At 43.2% G+C, this 17,830-nt stretch overlaps 1 protein-coding gene across 4 annotated transcripts in view; it reads left to right on the top strand.

Annotated features, from left to right (window-relative positions):
* The window catches only part of FER (FER tyrosine kinase), a 491,045-nt gene that overhangs the window by 117,705 nt on the left and 355,510 nt on the right, over positions 1-17,830 (top strand). For all 4 annotated transcript variants that reach the window (XM_077462310.1, XM_077462308.1, XM_077462309.1 and 1 more), the window contains 3 exons: positions 4,115-4,234; positions 9,798-9,920; positions 14,153-14,342. In XM_077462310.1, the coding sequence (XP_077318436.1) occupies positions 4,115-4,234; positions 9,798-9,920; positions 14,153-14,342 (433 nt within the window). The remainder of the gene's footprint in view (positions 1-4,114; positions 4,235-9,797; positions 9,921-14,152; positions 14,343-17,830) is intronic.

The raw sequence follows: 17,830 nt of genomic DNA, 5'->3' as shown, positions 1-17,830 counted from the left end.
AAGGTGGAGCCATTTCAGTAGCCTCTTGTTTCCCTCCCTCTCGGGCTCCTGGTACTTTTAGTAGAGGTCTGAGACTCAAAGCTGATCCTGTCGGCGTTTCTGCGATGTTTGACTTGCTGGTAGGGAGACTGTGCATGGGATGGTCCTGGCAAGAATTGTGGGTTGTTAATTTCCGGCGGTGTACGAAATTCAGCATACCAGTCCGGAAGGTCTATTGGTGTGATCTGTAGATCTTCACAGAATTTTTTCAAGTCATCAGGGACTTTTAGCATATGTTGTTTCCCCATGAAGTTTGCTTGTAGTGCGAAGGGGAACTTCCATCTATAGTTGATTACTTTTTGTCTCAGCACGTCTAGAAGTGGTCTCAGTGCTCTTCTGTTTTTAAGTGTGATGGATGACAGATCCTGGAAAAGTTGAATCATTGCTTCTTTATATACGATCCGTTCTTTAGACCTTGCATTTTGAAGAATATCTTCCTTCAGACCGTAGTTGGCTAGGCAGCATATGATGTCTCTTGGGGAGTTTCCATCTTGTGCTCTGTCAAAGTCGATGGGGGATTGTTCAGGCCGCTCGATGAGGTTGTTGAAGATGGCGGTGAGGGCTGGTCTGATTTGATCCGGGGAGACAGTTTCAGGTACTCCTCTAATTCTGATAATGTTCCGTCTGCCTCTATTGTCTAGGTCTTGGATTTGTCTGTTCATATCGATCAAATGTTGGGAATGTGAGTTTATGATGTCGTCCAGTCTGATCAAGGCTCTATCCCTCCTTTTCCCAGCGTGGTCAGAGATTGCCAACTGTTCTGTTAGTCTCATTATTTCAGTTTTAATGTCTGTGATTGCGGCAGCGAAAGAGCTTTTAATGTCGGCGGCAATATCTGTCATAGCAGCGTAGGTAAGCAGTTGGTCAGTTTTGTTATTAACTGCAGCTGAGTTTTCAGATGCTGATAGGGAGACTTCATAGTCTTCCATGTCTTCTACAATGCTGTTCCTCTGTGGCGGTGCCATTTTGGAATTCCTGCCACCTCCGCAATATTTAAATTTGCTTAGGTTTGCGGGTGAGGCCTTTTTTTTTTTTTTTAGGGGTCCCTAAAGAGCAGAGGGTATGGCTGTGTACTTCTCCTTAAGTGTGTTGACATATTCGTCTTTGTGGTCTGTTTTCAGATCTCAGACCCCTCGGGTCGCCAGGGCTCTTTTACATTGCAGCCATGTACGCTGCTCACCAGGCCATTGCCACTATTTTTGAGTATGCCAGCTAGTTGGTGGCTTTAGCGACAGTGTGGTGTGTGAAGTAGTCCCAGGGTTGTGTCAGATCTGGCGCTAGTGGGTATAACCCGAGCAGAGCAAGTTAAGAAGGGGTAGGGTGTACTAAGAGTAGCAAGATGTCCGCCGTCCTCGGTGGATAGGCTGAAGCCTTGGATTTTCCTAGTACAGGAGGCCGCACAGTTGAGCTCTGCTCCGTGTATGCCCAGGGCCCTCTAGTTCAGAATAAAGGGCAGGATCCCACTAACTTAATCTCTGCTGGGAGTTCTGATTGTGAGGGGGGGTTGCTTTCTGGTTACTCACTGCGTCCCAGGGATGGAGGAGGCCGGGTCTTTAAGCCTGAGATGGAGCCTGTCTGAGCTGTCCAAGAGGGCCGACAGGTGGCAATTCTCTGCCGCACTGGCTCTTTATGTCCTGCAGTGGTTTTGATGATGGCCTCGGGTGAGGCTTTCGCGCGACTCCGGGAGTGCTGTGGCGGAGGGTAGTGAGGTCCGGTGTGCCTGTAGGCCCCAAGATGGCGTCGGGTGTCCTGTAAAACAGAGGAGAGCCTCCATGCTACTAGGAGCAGCCCCTTCCAGCGAATGGTTCGCCGAGGAGCAACACAGGAGGCCTGGATGCTATCAGTCATGATGGCGTTTTCTCCTGGGCGATTTTGACCAGGGATGGCAGTGGATACGTTTTTGTCTGTGTGGAGCTCAACCTCCACACTTCTTCCCTGCTTCGCGTCCAGTTCCCCCTATGCTGGGGATTTCATTTTGGGGTGAACAATTTCTGAGCCCTGTTCTCAGTCTCTGCACTACTCTTGGGTAAAGAATTATCTATAGACTTACATGGGGGCCAACATTTAACGCCAAGAAGACAAGCAAGTAGCTGTGCTTGATTTAGGTCTATTTTACTGGGATTTAAACCTGAATCCCAGGAATTCAGCCACTATGTAAAATCTGCTGGCTTACTATGAGTTAAATCCAACAAGGTCTATCTTTTATTTTCAACCGACTGTTGTGGTGAGCGTTGAGAGTACTGTTGTCGCTATATTCCTGGTGGCCTGACAGGAGATACCCTGTCTTCTCACACACAGCAGCTCTGCTTGCTTCTTCCTTTTGCTGTATTTTTATTGAAGGCTTTGTGTTTTGTTGATAGGTTCAAATAATACGAAATGCTCTGTGAGGAGGAAGGATGTACAGGCTCAGCACGTGCATGCACCTCTGCAGCTCCAGAAGCTGAGCTCCATAAGTGTAGTGATAGCTATGCTCCCAGCACTTGGTAAAAATGTTAACTGTAAATTAAACAGCTAAGTCCCCAAGGTGGCATGCACATCGTTGGATTTAATCCTTCGTAACCCAGCACATTTTACAAAGTGGCTGAATGCCTGAAATTGATAATTAATAGAGAGACAAGTCTGATACTACCCATTACATACCTCAATCCCTAAACAATGCAACAAAAGGAAAATAGCCCATGGGACTTTGAATGAGACAAGCTTGGGGGCCAACAAATTAGAGTAAAACATAGTAACAGCCTGAGTAAATGCATAGACCTAAAAGCCAAGTTGTTAGCATGAGGACAAATTGCTTGAAATATGCACGGTATTGTATAATTGAGTTATACTGGCAGCTATAACTTGACGCGTTTCTCGAGCCACTACTCGCTTCTTTGGAAGCAGATCGTTAGGTGTGGCAACTCTAGAAAAACAAAGTATGCAAGTACATATCGCATACAACATATTTTGTTGAGGTTCCAAAAAGTGATCCCCTAGAAGCGGCCACAGGATGCATTTGTCCCGGTAACGGAAGTGTTGGAGCCGATAGCAAACCGCCAGGGGAACATGGGAGGAACAGACATGACTCAATGGTGACAGTTGGGTCCACTGATGTGTCCCAGCATTCGGGATAAACGCTGCAATGTAAATATAAATATATATATCTGAGTATTCTCATGAATCCTATTGTGGCAGGCTGTAAAATGGTAATGGGTAATTTCAGTGTAATAATAACATAAGCAAATGTTAGTATGAATGCAAGAATGTGTATCTAAGTGTTATCACAAGTCCTGCCAAAGCAAACTTTTATTATAGCATTTGGTAAAGCTACATATTTTGCAGAGCACATGCAACTGCAGTGTAAATGATACAGATCTTTTTCCTATAGTATTATACAGTTTGCTTAGGCAGGACTTGTGATAGCTTTCTGATCCGCCTAGGACAGTGATGGTAAACCTTGGCACCCCATATGTTTAGGAACTACATTTCCCATGATGCTCAACCACACTGCAGAGTACATGAGCATCATGGGAACTGTAGTTCCAAAACATCTGGGGTGCTAAGGTTCGCCATCACTGGCCTAGGAGGATGACGTTTCATAGCCTTGACTACAATGACGTTCGTTCTATAAGTAAACTTTAACACACTGCTTACGTGCCTTGTGACCTCTGTGTTGTAAGCTGCTGTGGGATGCACTGTAATTGTGCCTTGTACCTTCCCAACATTGCAAAAAGCTCTGTAGTACCCCTCCTTGTTCTAATATTTTGACAGTTATAGGCACTCAATACAGGGTAAGACGATAATGTAGTTTGAATTTTTGTTTGGCTTTTGGAAACAACTTTTTGTGATCTTGAGCATAGGATAGAATTACTTTTATGTTCTGTGAGAGACCTCTGCCCCATTGTGGTCCACAAAATAGATATGAGTTAATAATATCTGGGCTCTGAAATTACTTGGGACTGTTCCCTGCTCTGTCTATCTAGCTTTCAAGTAAAACACACTGGATGATGCTTCAGCAAATCTTTTAATATTCTATTCTAATTCAAATGACTAATTAAAATGTTCTTGATTTCTTTTAATTCCTTGTATATAATAGGTCACCAGAGTTGAAGAAAGAGGATATTGAATTTGATGTGTCATTATTAGAAGAGATTGAAAACCTGCAGGCAAATGAAATCATGTGGAACAGTCTCACTGCAGACAGCCTAAATTCAATGTAAGAGAAGATTTTCATTGAGGATAAAAAACTGTAATGTTCATGCTTGAATGATTTATTGTGTTTCTTTCTTTTATATAAACCTGTTTGAACAATTTTTTTTGCTGTGCTGTGTGTGAGTTTGGGGCCCATTAAAGAACATTTCCATGCACTTACTGAAACTAGTCAATTAACTACTAATGTTAACCAGAAGACACTGCACCTATGTTTAAAGCATCCCTTTCACTAAAATAAATATTGAAAACAAACTGTTCCCTGCAAAGAATAAGATTTTGCTCAGTGACTGGATTAGCCTGTCCCTACATTAGTACCATGTCCTGTAGTGGGCAGTGGGAGAAAGGGACTAGAAAATCCTCTTCATGGATTTTTTTATTTTTATGAATTAGTTGCTTTACGTCCTAGATCCTGTAGTTTTTTCTCAGTTTGAGTTTTCTCAAGTTCTTTTCCAGGGCCACATCTGAGAGAGAGAGAGCTTCTCTCACCTGTAACAGGAAACGCATTATTAACCAAGCCACACATGACTATGCGCATCAGTTCTTTGTTCTTCCTCCAGACCAATAGGAGCATTGCACTTTTTGATACTCTTCCTTCAGGCTGCCATGCTTGGTGCAGGAGCTTCCCTGTCCGTCTGTCTCTCCAGGTTCTCTGTGTAGACCAGGCATGCCCTGGCAGAGCCTCACTAAGGGAGTACTCAACTGGTATCCCCCCAGAGTTTCTCTTCACTAGCCCTAGATTTTGACTCCATTAAGAGGTATGCAACTATACTCCCAGCTGTAGACTCCAAGTAGCCCCCTCATTTTGCTTCTCCTCCACAAAACAAAAGCGTTTTCTTTCCCTCTCTGGATGCTGCATCCATGGCCGATATCCTGTGGCCTTTCCTGTTAGGCCACAAGTATAAGGTCATGCTTCAGCCTAGGGTTTCCTTTTTCGCCTAAAGTGGTATAATTTTTTTTCCCCTCAATTCAGGACATTGTACTTCTAGCCATAACTGTATTTGGCTGTACTTCCAAACTGCTCAGATATAACCGCTGAAGGTCTCAAAAGCCAACACTGTGGTTTTATATCTGCCTCCCTCTCCTCCAGGTCATTCAAAAACACACAGCCCTGTGTTGTGTTCATTTTGTTAATTATCTAGAGGAGAGAGGAGGCAGGAGACACAAATTCTCAGTGCCTGTGGTCAACGTGACCTGCATCGCTTATATCTGAGCAGCCTGAAAGTACAGATGAAAATATGATGATGTTTATTGACCTTAAGGTGTATGCCTTGGAAGGGGGGGGGGTGGGTGATATTTACAGTACATCTCTGCACTATAATATCTGATATATACATTTTAGTCCTGTAAGAAATCCTGTTAACTTTTAACTTTCTGTAATAAGCTGGCAACACTGCCTCTATTGCACTGAAATTCCAAGCAGTGTTGTCGGCATTGAATAAGTATTCAGGCAGGATGCCTCCCTCTTAAGTCATTGAGATGAGAGGGAGATATTTTGTAGTTGAGCATGTCTGAAGAGCATTGATTGGACTTTAAGGGCAGTAAAGCAACATGTCCGCTTAGAACAGTAAGGAAGTTAGGAGCACAATGGATTTCTAGAAGTAAAATTGTGTCCCTGGAAGTCTGTAAAGCTCACAATACACTATATAATTTGATCATACAATCGCGTTTGGATCTACCATCAACTATATATTGCAAAATGCTTGTTTGGATACAGAGTGATTGGATAAATAGGTGTGCCGTCCTCAAATCAAGTTTTGGTAAATCTAAAGGAGATTGTGTAGTTGGATTGTATAGTGTATGGCCACCTTTATACACCTAAAATGAACTAGTTGTGCTTTCAGTACCATTAATTGTTAATGGCACTCCAAACGCAGGATAAAAAATACAAACCACAACGTGCCAAAATGCGCCATGAGCTACTTGGTTCTGTTTGTTCCTCGTAGGGCAGCCCATTGATATCAGTGCACTGCAATATGCACGTTGAAGGATACTCGCACCAAAAAAAGTGCGCTCCCACTACGTTTGGTGAATAAGGCCTGAAAGTGAAATTGGTGTTTACACCCTTCCCCTCCCTGAGCAGGACCTGGATTACAATAACATAGACAGCTTAATGTCTCCCTCCCATGCACTTGTTTAAAGCTGGCCATACACTATGCAATCTTTGTGCAATTTCCTTTAAATATACCAAAACTATGTCATAGGTGGACCCTATTATATTATACTAAATCAGGCAGGCCCTTGCACAACATAGTGTGTGGTAGATCTAAAGGAGATTGCACAATCAGATTGCATGGTGTATGGCCACCTTAAAGAAAGAGGTAGGGAAGTTGGTGTAAAAAGGTGGTATAGGTATATGGTCCAGAATGGTAAAATGGGCCCTATTCTGTGATGCAATATGGCAGTGTGTGGAAGGAATATTAAGTTCCTGGAAGGTCATATGATACAGGAAGTCGGGGCATTGAAAGCTTTTTTTTTTTTACATTTTGAACAGAGAGGTGAAAACTCAAAGCTTCTGTGGACTAGATAATTGAGAGAGAGGCAGAGTGGGATAGCTTGGGCAGAATGGACATTAGAAAAGGTGAACTTGGCCTTTAAAACTAGAACAGCCTGTGGCTGATGCAGGGGCTGTTGCAAGTTTGAGATCCCTGAGGGGCTTTACTACTTTCCTGAGCCTGTTCTGTTTAGTTACTGGACAGCACAAAAGTTAAGCACTGCAAAATATTTATTTGACCTAATATCCTTTTGAGGAAGCTTGTAATTGAAAAATAAAATCTTCCTCTGCCTCTGTGACAAATAACTATTGCATTATAGCATACTCTCTGGGCTTGCCAAAGGAGTAGTTCCTCTGAAGCATGTTGCCTGGCAAATCCTCCCTCCAACCGTGAAGAACCTCTGCTTTACCTCACCATGACATTCTTCCACCTCTGGCAGCTTCAATGGAACTGCATCTACTTCTTCTTTTGGCCCCCTTGAACTGCCTGTGTCCTGCTCTTCCTCACAGTTGGCCAAAGGGAGCTGTCAGATGCCCCTATTTGCAAAAGGTTCATCTCATACTGGACTCACCCCTGTCATTCTTGTAATACTGATGTCTTCAAAATTCATCATATAAAGTATCTCACAAAAGTGAGTACACCCCTCACATTTTTGTAAATATTTTATTACATCTTTTTTATGTGACAACACTGAAGAAATGCAAAATATAAAACTGAGTACACCCCTACCAAGGAGGAAAATGGCTAATTGGGTGGGAGGAAAAATGGTTAATTGGGCAACTTTTCACTTAGGGGTTTACTCACTTTTGTTGCAGCTGTTGATTGCATTGCAAGAGATGAGACCAGAGACAGTGAGGAAGATTTCAGGGATTCAGGAAAACATGAATTGGAATGGAAGAATGGATGTTTCTGGAGATAGGAACTAAAGGGTGGAGGGGTCAAGGGATAAGAATTGGAAGATGGTGAAATGCATGGATAGAGAATGGAAGAGTCTGGGGATAGGAAAGGAGGAATCCATGAATAAGGAAGAAAGGATGTAACAATCTGAGGGTAAGCATGGAAGGCTGGAAGGGTCCACAAATATTATTCGATGGGGGATTGAGGTTGGAGACTGAATGGAGGTGGGGCGGGTGAGGGTGGTTGTTATGCGTTGCCCATTAGTTTGACTAGGGAGGTGGAAGAGGAATGGTCTGGGAGCCATGTGTGTCTGATGTGGATTTTGAATGATCTGGGGTTAGTGACCGGGAGCATTTTGAGACCTATAAAAGGGGGGTAGGGGGATGCATTAGGCGAGAGACAGTGGAAACTGAGGGGGGGGGGGGGGGGGGCATCGGGCAGTTTGACAGCCAGCTGGGGAACATGCTTTCATATCTACATTAATAACAAAATACAGTGGGCACTGTATGATTCGTTAGCAGCTAGCACACAATGTACAACCAACTACCCAGGGCCCTCTCCTCCTCCTCTAACAACCTTGCGGGCCTTCTCCTCCCCCAGCTGTCTTGGGGGCTCTCCCCTTCTCCAAACAACCAAGGGACCTCTCCTTCTCCCCCAGCCACCCAGGGACCTTCTCCTTCTCCAAATGGCAATCCAGGGGTCCTCTCCTTTCCCCCCCAACCACCAAGGGGTCCTCTGCTGCTCCCCCAGCCACCCAGAAGCCCTGTTCCTCTCCTTCAGTCACCCAGGGATCCCTCCTTCAGCCCTCAGCTCCACAAGCCCAGTCGCCTCCACTGCCACTCTCATCAGCTGCAGCGCCGGCACAGACAGGCCAAGCCACCCTTTAGCTCCGGCTCTCATGTCCCCACCATCATGTGCACACAGCATGGTTCCTCACGGCCATTAAGATGAAAGTGACAAGGGGGAGGAGCCGCGATGACGTCTGCGCACATAGTGATTCAGCTGATCTCTGCATCAATACAGAATCAAACAAGGCTGTACCGCGGTGCGCCAATTATATTCAACACCCCTATCTGTTAGTAGATTACCTAATAATGTAAAACAAAATGCACCATTTGGTTCTGGTGCATGCGCAAGCATCAGATGTGCACCTAAGGTATTTGAGATTTCCCCAGGAAGAGTATGCTCGAGACTGAATCCCTTATGTTAAAGGCTAAGTCCCCCTCCCCCCTTTTTTTCTTATAAATTCCAGCACCTTTATGTACCAATATAGCATTAATGTACTACTTTAGCAAAAATAATACGGCTTTCCATTCATTCTATACACCCTTACCTCACTCTCTTTATGGCTGTTTAATAACACTGCTCCATTACTTCTACCTTACTTCCTGAACAGACCAGCTGATGGTAGATGATGGAGGCTGTGTGCTAATGAGGTCAGCTGGTCAACGCCTTCCTGTGTCATGACCTAAAGTTTGTTTAGGAAGTAAGGCAGAAGTAATGTATTTGTGTTTTTAAACCGCCATAAACTGTGAGGTAGGCGTGGGTAGAATAAATGGAAAGCTCTTTTATTTTTGCAAAAGAAGTGCATTAATGTTATATTGGTACATTGGGGAGCTCGAATTTGGAAAAAAAACAAAAAACTGAACTCTGCCTTTAAGGTGTGTTTAGCTGTATAGCGAAAAAGTTTCCCATACACAGCATGAAGCTGTGTATGGGAAGCATAAAGATACTTGACTGTTTCATGCAACAGTAATTTATTGGCACTTGCAGTCCTTCCAATAAACCGTAGTTGGAGTGTACCCTTTCAATTAGCCTTACATTTTTTAATTTAATGTGGAAGTAGTTTTAAATTTGATAGGAACCTGTATCATTCATTATTGGTTTAAAGAGCAAGCTGGGTTTATTTTAAGTTATCATTTGGAAGGTGCTAGCTTATTGGGCTATTTATTAGACTGCCAACCATCCCATTAGATCATATCTATTGCTTCTTAGCCAGTGACCTTGTTAGAATGAAATGTGGAAGCTACTGCTGGTTCTTGTTTAAAACTTGATAGGATTTATCGTTTTCTGTTTAAATGCCACCTTTGTGGACGGAGATTTGATGTCTGGCTCAATTTACTTGTTTCGGGTTGCCCTCAGTGTCATCTCCAGAATACATCACAATCTATTTTATAGGTTGAAAACAGCATCTGAGGAGCTTGCACAGACGCAGCTGTCACTTGTGAACAAAGAGGAACTCCTGGCTGAAAAAGAGAAAGATATTGAAGAATCTGCTAACGCCTGTGAAAAAAAGTCTGAGTAAGTGTCTAGTTTGTATTGCACAACAGGTGGTTGGTCTAGTCATGCAACACTGTCTTTTCTGTTCTTTCTCACTTATTTCATTGAGGAATCATACTTTATTTTGTGAGTATATTGTATATATTGTATTAAAGAACAATTCCCAATTAGCAAATAAAACTGAACTATGAGATGTAGATTCTCTCTTTCAGTTTAAATGAGCTAAATACATTCCAAGTGCTTTAGAATAAAATGTGTGCTATGTCTTTATAGTTTGTTTTTCTTTAAAAATCAGCCACAGCCTGAGTGGTTGTAGCCTGTCCCTTTTTGCCAGCATGCTGCATAGAGGGACCCTTGATCTGTGTATGAAAGCAGTGGTTCCTTTGCTGATATCCAGCAAACCCCTAGCTGAGTCAGAGCTAGAGCTCGCCAATTAGCAAGGGGAATGTGCTTTCTGATTTCAGAATTATAGTTTTGACTCTGTAGGAGTTGTCCGATCTCTGCTAACTCCGCTTTACTACTGAGGCTAAGACAGTTTTAACAATAAAATGAACAATAAAGCTTTGAGCACCTTATTGTTTTCATGCATTTTATTTAAGTTTAGCGGATGACATTTTGGACAGAATGTCACACGCATGTAAATTTAGTTTTTGCCTCAGAACAGTGGGGTTCTGAGGGCTGATTGTGTAGGTTAGGTCTTAACACCAGTCTGGCCAGGCAGTGTTTGGAAGTTCTGCCTGGTCATGTGAACGGTGAGGTGCACATGACAGGCTAGAACCAGGTCTGGTTGGATGTTTAAGTATCAGTCTGCTCGGAACCAATCAGTGGGAGTGATGGAGCCCACTGAGGAGTCTGGGAAGGGGTACTTAAGGAGTGTGGGTCACGTGTTTTGGGAGAGGAGTTTTTGAGACCCGTTGGGTCTTTTCTGGTTTCAGGACTGGGGTAGCCCCGTGAGGGGTCCCGGTCACGGGGTGTTCGATACCCCGCAACATGTTCCTGTGGAAGGCCCCTGATAGACCTGTCTGGTCTGGGGTAGGGATCTGTCTATTCCCGAGTTTCGGACTCGGCTGGTCCGAGGCACTGTAACTGAGGGAGGATTCAAGATGTCTGGATATGCTCTCGGCTTGGAGAGGCACCACAGCTCGTGGAAGTGACCGGGGGAGGACTCTTCGGAGAAGGGCCGGCAAGTAACATCCTGGGAAGTGCCATTGACAAATTCACGCTTTTCTAGTACCATTGAGGAGACGGGTAACATTCCAGGTACTGAGGAAAAGGTTCCTGTTCACCTTTTAGTTACAACTTGTCCATATTAACGGGACTGTTTCAAGTTTTGAGTCAACGTGCTGACTGCCATGATCTCTGACTAGAGATCTGTTCAGCCTTGAAGTACCCAGCTGCGAGTGGCTACTCTGTGGGTGGAATTAGAGACTTTGCTAGACCTGCAGTTCAAGGTGCCTGATTTCTTCACCCGTGCCCTCTGTTCCCTAAGAGACTGTGTTAGTTGGAAGTTATTACCGCAAAATAAAACCCTTTAAACAGGACTTCATCTGTGTCAGTGTTCAAGTTGTTCGGTATCAACCCTGGGAACCCCTAGATGTGGAAGAGTAGGTCGAGAGAAGGTTACTGGTAAGCCCAACAAGTCAAGGCCGCACAGCCAAGGTTATGGCCACTACATAAGTGCCAGTTCACATCACAAAAATGTCCTCCATATCCATTCCAGATACATTTCTGCATGCACGTGTTGTTTTTTTTTTTTTTAAGGTGTTTACAAATTTTCATAAAACACAACAAACAAAATAGTACCTTACGAAGGCACCCATAATACATAGTAAAAGGTCAAAAATAATCTATTCGACCAATACGACCAGTGAAGTACAATGATATTCCAGCCGTAGTCTCTCTCAGTACCCATACAACCACTAAAATTGATGGCGGGTAAAGGACCTGGCAGATCGGTTCAATTGTGAGGACAGGACTGTACCCCAAAATTAGTTAAAAACATCCATCCATGGTTGCCACATTTTTTTATTTATATTTTTTTGAGCATGCTCTACTTTTGTATATCAATTTAAACTTGGGAAGTTCCCCATTAACAATTCGGTGTACAGTTTTAATCGTTGGGGATGGGGGGGTGGCATCCTTCCAATGTAGCATGGTAACTTTTTTTTTTTTTTTTTTACATCTTTCTTTCTTTTTTTTTTTTCACTGCACTGGGTCCGGTGCATTTTTGATGAATTTTACAGTGTTCCAATGATGTGCAGCAAAAAAGCAGCATGTTGTATTTATCTTTTCTGGAACTGAAAAGCACTGGAATGCACTGCACTGGTGGGAACTATGCTAATGGAACCCATGTAAACTAATTTCCATGCGTTTTTGCTGCAGAAACAAAAGCACTGCGCTGCATGTGGTGTGAACCAAGGGCTGGTTCACACCACAAAAACCACACTACAGATCCCCGAATGCATTTCTGCATGTGCATTTTTAATGTGTTTTTGACACATGCTGGTGTGTTTTTGGTGTATGTTTCCCGATGCACTCCAGATGCTTTTTGTTTTGTTTTTTGTTTGTTTTTTCCACTGTACTTGGTTATGGTATGTTTTAGATGCGTTCCAGCGGATTTTTGACACATTTTATTTCCTTTCGGCTACATTTCAGTGCAGTTTTTTTTTTTCTGGAACTGACCAAACTGGTGTGAATGTCATTGGAATCCATATAACCAACTTTCCATGCATTTTTGATGCAGACAAAAGTCAACTGGACTGCATGTGGTGTGAATGGCCCTTTGGCTTTTTTTTTTTTTTTTTGTTCAGTTTACCGAGAGTTAGGACTTCGCACCATGCAGTGCAGTGCTTTTATTCTGCATCAAAAACCTTTGAAAAGTAGGTTATCTAGATTCCAATGGAAAAACTGGCACTTGGGGTGGGGGTCTGGTGCTTTTGTAACAGGTTACATGTTACACCCTGAATATGGGTGTAACATGTTACTAAAGGTGAACTTATCTTTTAATTTTAAGCTTAAAGTGGTTGTAAAGGCAGAAGTTTTTTTTTTTAATCTTAATGCATTTTATGCATTAAGATAAACAGCCTTCTGTCTGCAGCTGCCCCTTTTAATTCTTACCTGAGACCCATCTCTCCAGCGATGTTGTATAAGACACTCTGGCTGAAACAGCAACGCAGCGCTTTTGGCTCCCACTGCTGTCAAAGTCAGCCAGCCAATCGGGAGGGAACAAGACTTTACAATCACATTAAAGGAGTAGTATAGTTTCCTGAAGAAGAAAAAAAGCACCCTCTCCGCACGTCTAAGCCATGAAGTACTGGTATGCACGGCATACTAATACATCATAATGTCACGCACACATGGTTGGATTTTCCGATGGAAAATGTTTGATGGGAGCTCTTTGTCTGAAATTCCGACCGTTTTGTAGGCTTCGTCTGACATTTTCCATCAGAATTCCGTCCTACAAAATTTGAGATCTGGATCTCAAATTTTCCGACAACAAAATCCATTGTTGGAAATTCAGATCGTGTGTACACAATTCCGACGCACAACGTTCAACGCATGCTCAGAATCAAGCAGAAGAACCGCACTGGCTGATGAACTTCAATTTTCTCGGCTCGTCGTACATCACCGTGTTCTTGACGTTGGGAATTTCCGACAACCTTGTGCAACTGTGTGTATGCAAGACAAGTTTGAGCCAACATCCGTCGGATTTTGTTGTAGGAACGTGCGATCGTGTGTACGCGGCATAAGAGACTTGCCTACATATGGAGCCCTCCACCTCTGGGCTGTCGTGGCTTCCCCTTTATCCCCGTCACTTCTATTTTAACTTGGTTCTCCTAGGTACTGAATCTTCGGCCTTTTAAATGACCGAGCTGAGGTGACGTCACTGTCATGCATGCGCACGGGAGTCACTTCACCATGGCACAAAGAGTGGGCTGTAAATGCTGTCTGCTCAGATTGCAGTACCTACTGCAGGCAGACTTGAATAGCCTGACTGCAAGTAGCACCTGGAGTCTAGAGACACTGAAAATGATTGAAATTACACACACTTCACTTGACTGGATAATTGAAGTGATTCTTGCCACTGTCTGCGCATTCATAGAGCCTTTAAAATTTGATGTAATGTGTTGTACTGCATAGCTTCCATTTATAAACCATTTGTAATTAGACCTGTTACCGTTTTAGTTTATTTATATTTTTAGTTCTTCGTTTAATTCAACATATATTTTTCCAATTTTTTTTTTTTTTTTTAGTATTGTGCTTCTCTTGAGTCGGAAACAAGCACTTGAAGAGCTTAAACAGACAGTCCAACATCTGAAATGCACAGAAACAAAACTAACTGCTCAAAAGGAGCTTCTGGATCAAAAGGTGCAAGAGAATGAAGGGAAGGAACCTCCCCCTGTAGTAAATTATGAGGAAGATGCTAGATCTGTAACTTCTATGGTGAGCGAGTTACTGGAAACTCTTTCATAACTGTAGAATGTTTTGCATATCTGTGTTGTACTATCAGTTGAACAAAGGTAACGGAATACAAGCATTTGACTATCCCTTTACCCTTAATAATCGGTGTGCTCTTTGAAGTGTATTCTTTTTTTTTCAAGGTTAGTAGTGTCAAGGACTTTCTAGTCTGCTCTTAATAAAGGCAGGGGTCAACAATGCTTATAGTAGATTGCCACGGGCCACTATTAACCCTTTCACTTGCATCATTTACACATACTACCCCTCCCCCATGTTACAAGCACATACATGCGTAAACCCAATCGTCAGGTTTGACTACTCTGGCAGATGACTATTGCTTTACAAATGTTACATATACTTGAAGACCAGGCCTTTTTTTTACAGATACAAATTTGTAATTTTTGCTGCAAAATTATTTAGAACACCCAAATATAAATATATATAATATTTTAGCAGTGGCCCCAGTAAATAAAATGGTGTGTTTTGCAATTTGTCACACTCTACCCTAAAAGCATCTGATCACACCAAGATCAATGTTTTCAGATGCTTTGCCCATTTAAAAATGCTGCTGTTTACATCCGGGAAATGGGAAAATTATCTTGCTTCCTGTTTTCTGTACCACAGAGCCCATTGGGGACCTTCCCGTCCTTTATGATCTCAGTGATAAGGCGGTGAAGTCGACTAACCTCTTCTGTCACCTGTAAAAGCAATCCAGCAGCTAATAGGCCACTCTGATGGCTTTTAGGCTGAGTTCACAGATGTGCGGCTGTGGGTTAGTGCCTGGCATACGGTGCGATTCAGGTCTGCATTTTAGCCTGAATTGGCACCTGAACCGGACCTAAGCATGCACATGACCATTTTTCAATCAAGACTGGCTGCCCTGGATAAGTGTGAACCAGCTCCATTGACAGTCGGTCACACTTGCATGTCATGCAAGTTGGATGCTGGAAAACCTGCCTAACTTTTATGGGGACAAGCCAAGGGATTTTCTTTTGCTTTCTGTTTCAATACTAGTGGTAAATACGGTAGGACAAATAGAGTTAATCTTCATAACATGGTCACAGGCAACAATAAGAATCTAATCCCTTTCTACTGAAAAAAAGGTTTTAGATGGCTTTCACACCAAGCCGCCCATGGCGTCGGCGGTACAACGCTGCTATTTTTAGCAGCGTTTTACCGTGGGATTTGCAGCGCAATTCGGCCACTAGCAGGGCGCTTTTACTCCCTGCTAGCGGCCGAGAGAGGGTTAAAACTGCCCGCAATATGTCACAATAGCGGCGTTTTGTCGGCGGTATTGCAGCACTGCCCCATTGATTTCAGTGGGGAGCAGCGGTGGAGGAGTGTTAAAGACACCGCTCCTTCACTGCTCCAAAGAAGCTGCTGGCAGGACTTTTCCTGACGTCCTGCCAGCGCACCGCTCCAGTGTGAAAGCCCTCGGGCTTTGACGCTGGAAACAATGAAGCAGCAGTTTAAGGGCGGCTTGCAGGCGCTATTTCTAATGCTATAGTGCCTGCAAAACTCCCTCTGTGTGAAAGGGGTCTTAAACTTATGATCCATAATGGCTTTTAAAGCATTGCCTATCAATGTTTTTAAATGTCAGATTAGTTGTTTCACAGACCTTTACAGTTTTAAGGCATGACATGTTTATCTACCCAAAGCTAAGTCACTGTTTTTATATTTGACCTAAAAGTGGGTAAAATATTGTTTTTGTGTGTACTTTATCTAAAGTTATTGTATTTTTTACTGAAAATATGCATTTGTTAAACCATTGTGGTAATTTAATGTATGCACTTAACATACAGTTTATACAGCAGACCCCAGCGGCTGCATGTTTTGAGGGAAATAGTTTCTATGGGCCAGCTTGGCCCGAACAAACTATTTAAACTAAAACTTAAGTTGGAGATCAGCTTTTACACTGTTCAGCTATAATTGGTGAGTACCTATCAATAAAGTAGGCAAAGTAGATAAGCCCTCTGAGGATTGGCTACTTTGAAATATGCTTTCTTACCTTAGCTTTGACCTTTTTAATGCGAAGTGTAAATAAACGAACTGCCTAGAATTTCAAAGGAAAAATTTTAAATGTGCTAATGTTGCCGGGCTTACCCAAGACTGCTTATGCAATACAAAGGCAGGCCACCACCCATATATACAAGGGAAGGCTTTTAATCTGGAGACACCGAGACGTTTCTCTAATCCCCTGCTGGTTTTGTATGTTTACCCCCTGACAAAGAAATGATCAGTCTATGATTTTAATGGTAGGTTTTCTTTTAACAGTGAGTGATAGAATAACAAGAAAAAAAAAACAGAAAAACAAATTTCAAAAAAGTTATAAATTGATTTGCATTTTAATGCGTGAAGTAAGTATTTGACCCTTTTTTCAAAACATGACTTAGTATTTGTTGGCAAAACCCTTGTTGGCAATCACAGAGGTCAGACATTTCTTGTAGTTGGCCACCAAGTTTGCACACATCTCATGGATGGACTTTGTCCCACTCCTCTCTGCAGATTCTCCCAAGTTATTATGGTTTTGAGGCTGATGTTTGGTAACTCGAATCCTCAGCTCCCTCCACATATTTTTTATGGGATTAAGAGCTGGAGACTGGCTAGGCCATTCCAGGACCTTAATGTGCTTCTTGAGACATTCTTTTGTTGCCTTAGTTACCTTAGTCGTGTGTTTTGGGTCATTGTCATGCTGAAATACCCATCCACTACCCATTTTCAATGCCCTTTCTGAGGATAGGAGGTTCTCACCCAAGATTTGAGGGTACACAGGCCCCGTCCATCATTCCTTTGATGCAGTGAAGTTGTCCTGTGCTGTGTTGAAACTCCACGAGGTGAGATCTTACATGGAGCCACAGGCCGAGGGAGATTGACAGTTATTTTGTTCTTCCATTTGCAAATTGCACTGTTGCTTGGTGATAGCCTTGTAGTCCATTCCAGCCTTGTGTATGTCTGCAATCTTGTCCCTGACATCCTTGGACATCTCTTTGGTCTTGGCCATGGTGGACAGATTAGAATCTGATTGCTACTGTGGACAGGTGTCTTTTTCTCTTAATGTCTTCCAGGACAGCCTCTGAGACATAGGGCTCCTCCCTCCAGGACAGGAAACACATTCACCCAAATGGTTAAAAGGAGGTCCTGCAGGCCTTCCCCTTTAGTTTTTGTATTTCCTGCCGGACGAGAAGGAAGTCTGTGAGGAACCTGGGGAGCTCCGTGTTCCAGGACTGTCCTGGGGAGAGCCTCTGAAGTACCTTCTCCTCTGCCCAAAGCGCCCCTCTGTCTAGTGCAGTGAAGAGAGGGCTGCTTGTACACCGCTGCCTCTAAGCTCGGGGAGAGTTGGACCTCTGAGGAGCAGCGGATCCCCTACCTCCATTTTTGTCACACAAACTGGTTGTTGTCCTTCATCGGAAAAACGAGCGGCGCCCAACAGGGAACGGCGTCCATGAGGCATGCGGGACATCTGTTCCGGGTAT

This window comes from Lithobates pipiens, unplaced genomic scaffold (genome assembly GCF_037356315.1).
Source record: "Lithobates pipiens isolate NorthernLeopardFrog02 unplaced genomic scaffold, aLitPip1_a1.2 Scaffold_3, whole genome shotgun sequence".
Lineage (NCBI taxonomy): Eukaryota > Metazoa > Chordata > Amphibia > Anura > Ranidae > Lithobates > Lithobates pipiens.
Note: the sequence above shows the minus strand (reverse complement) of the source record. Positions and strands in the feature narration are given on the sequence as shown.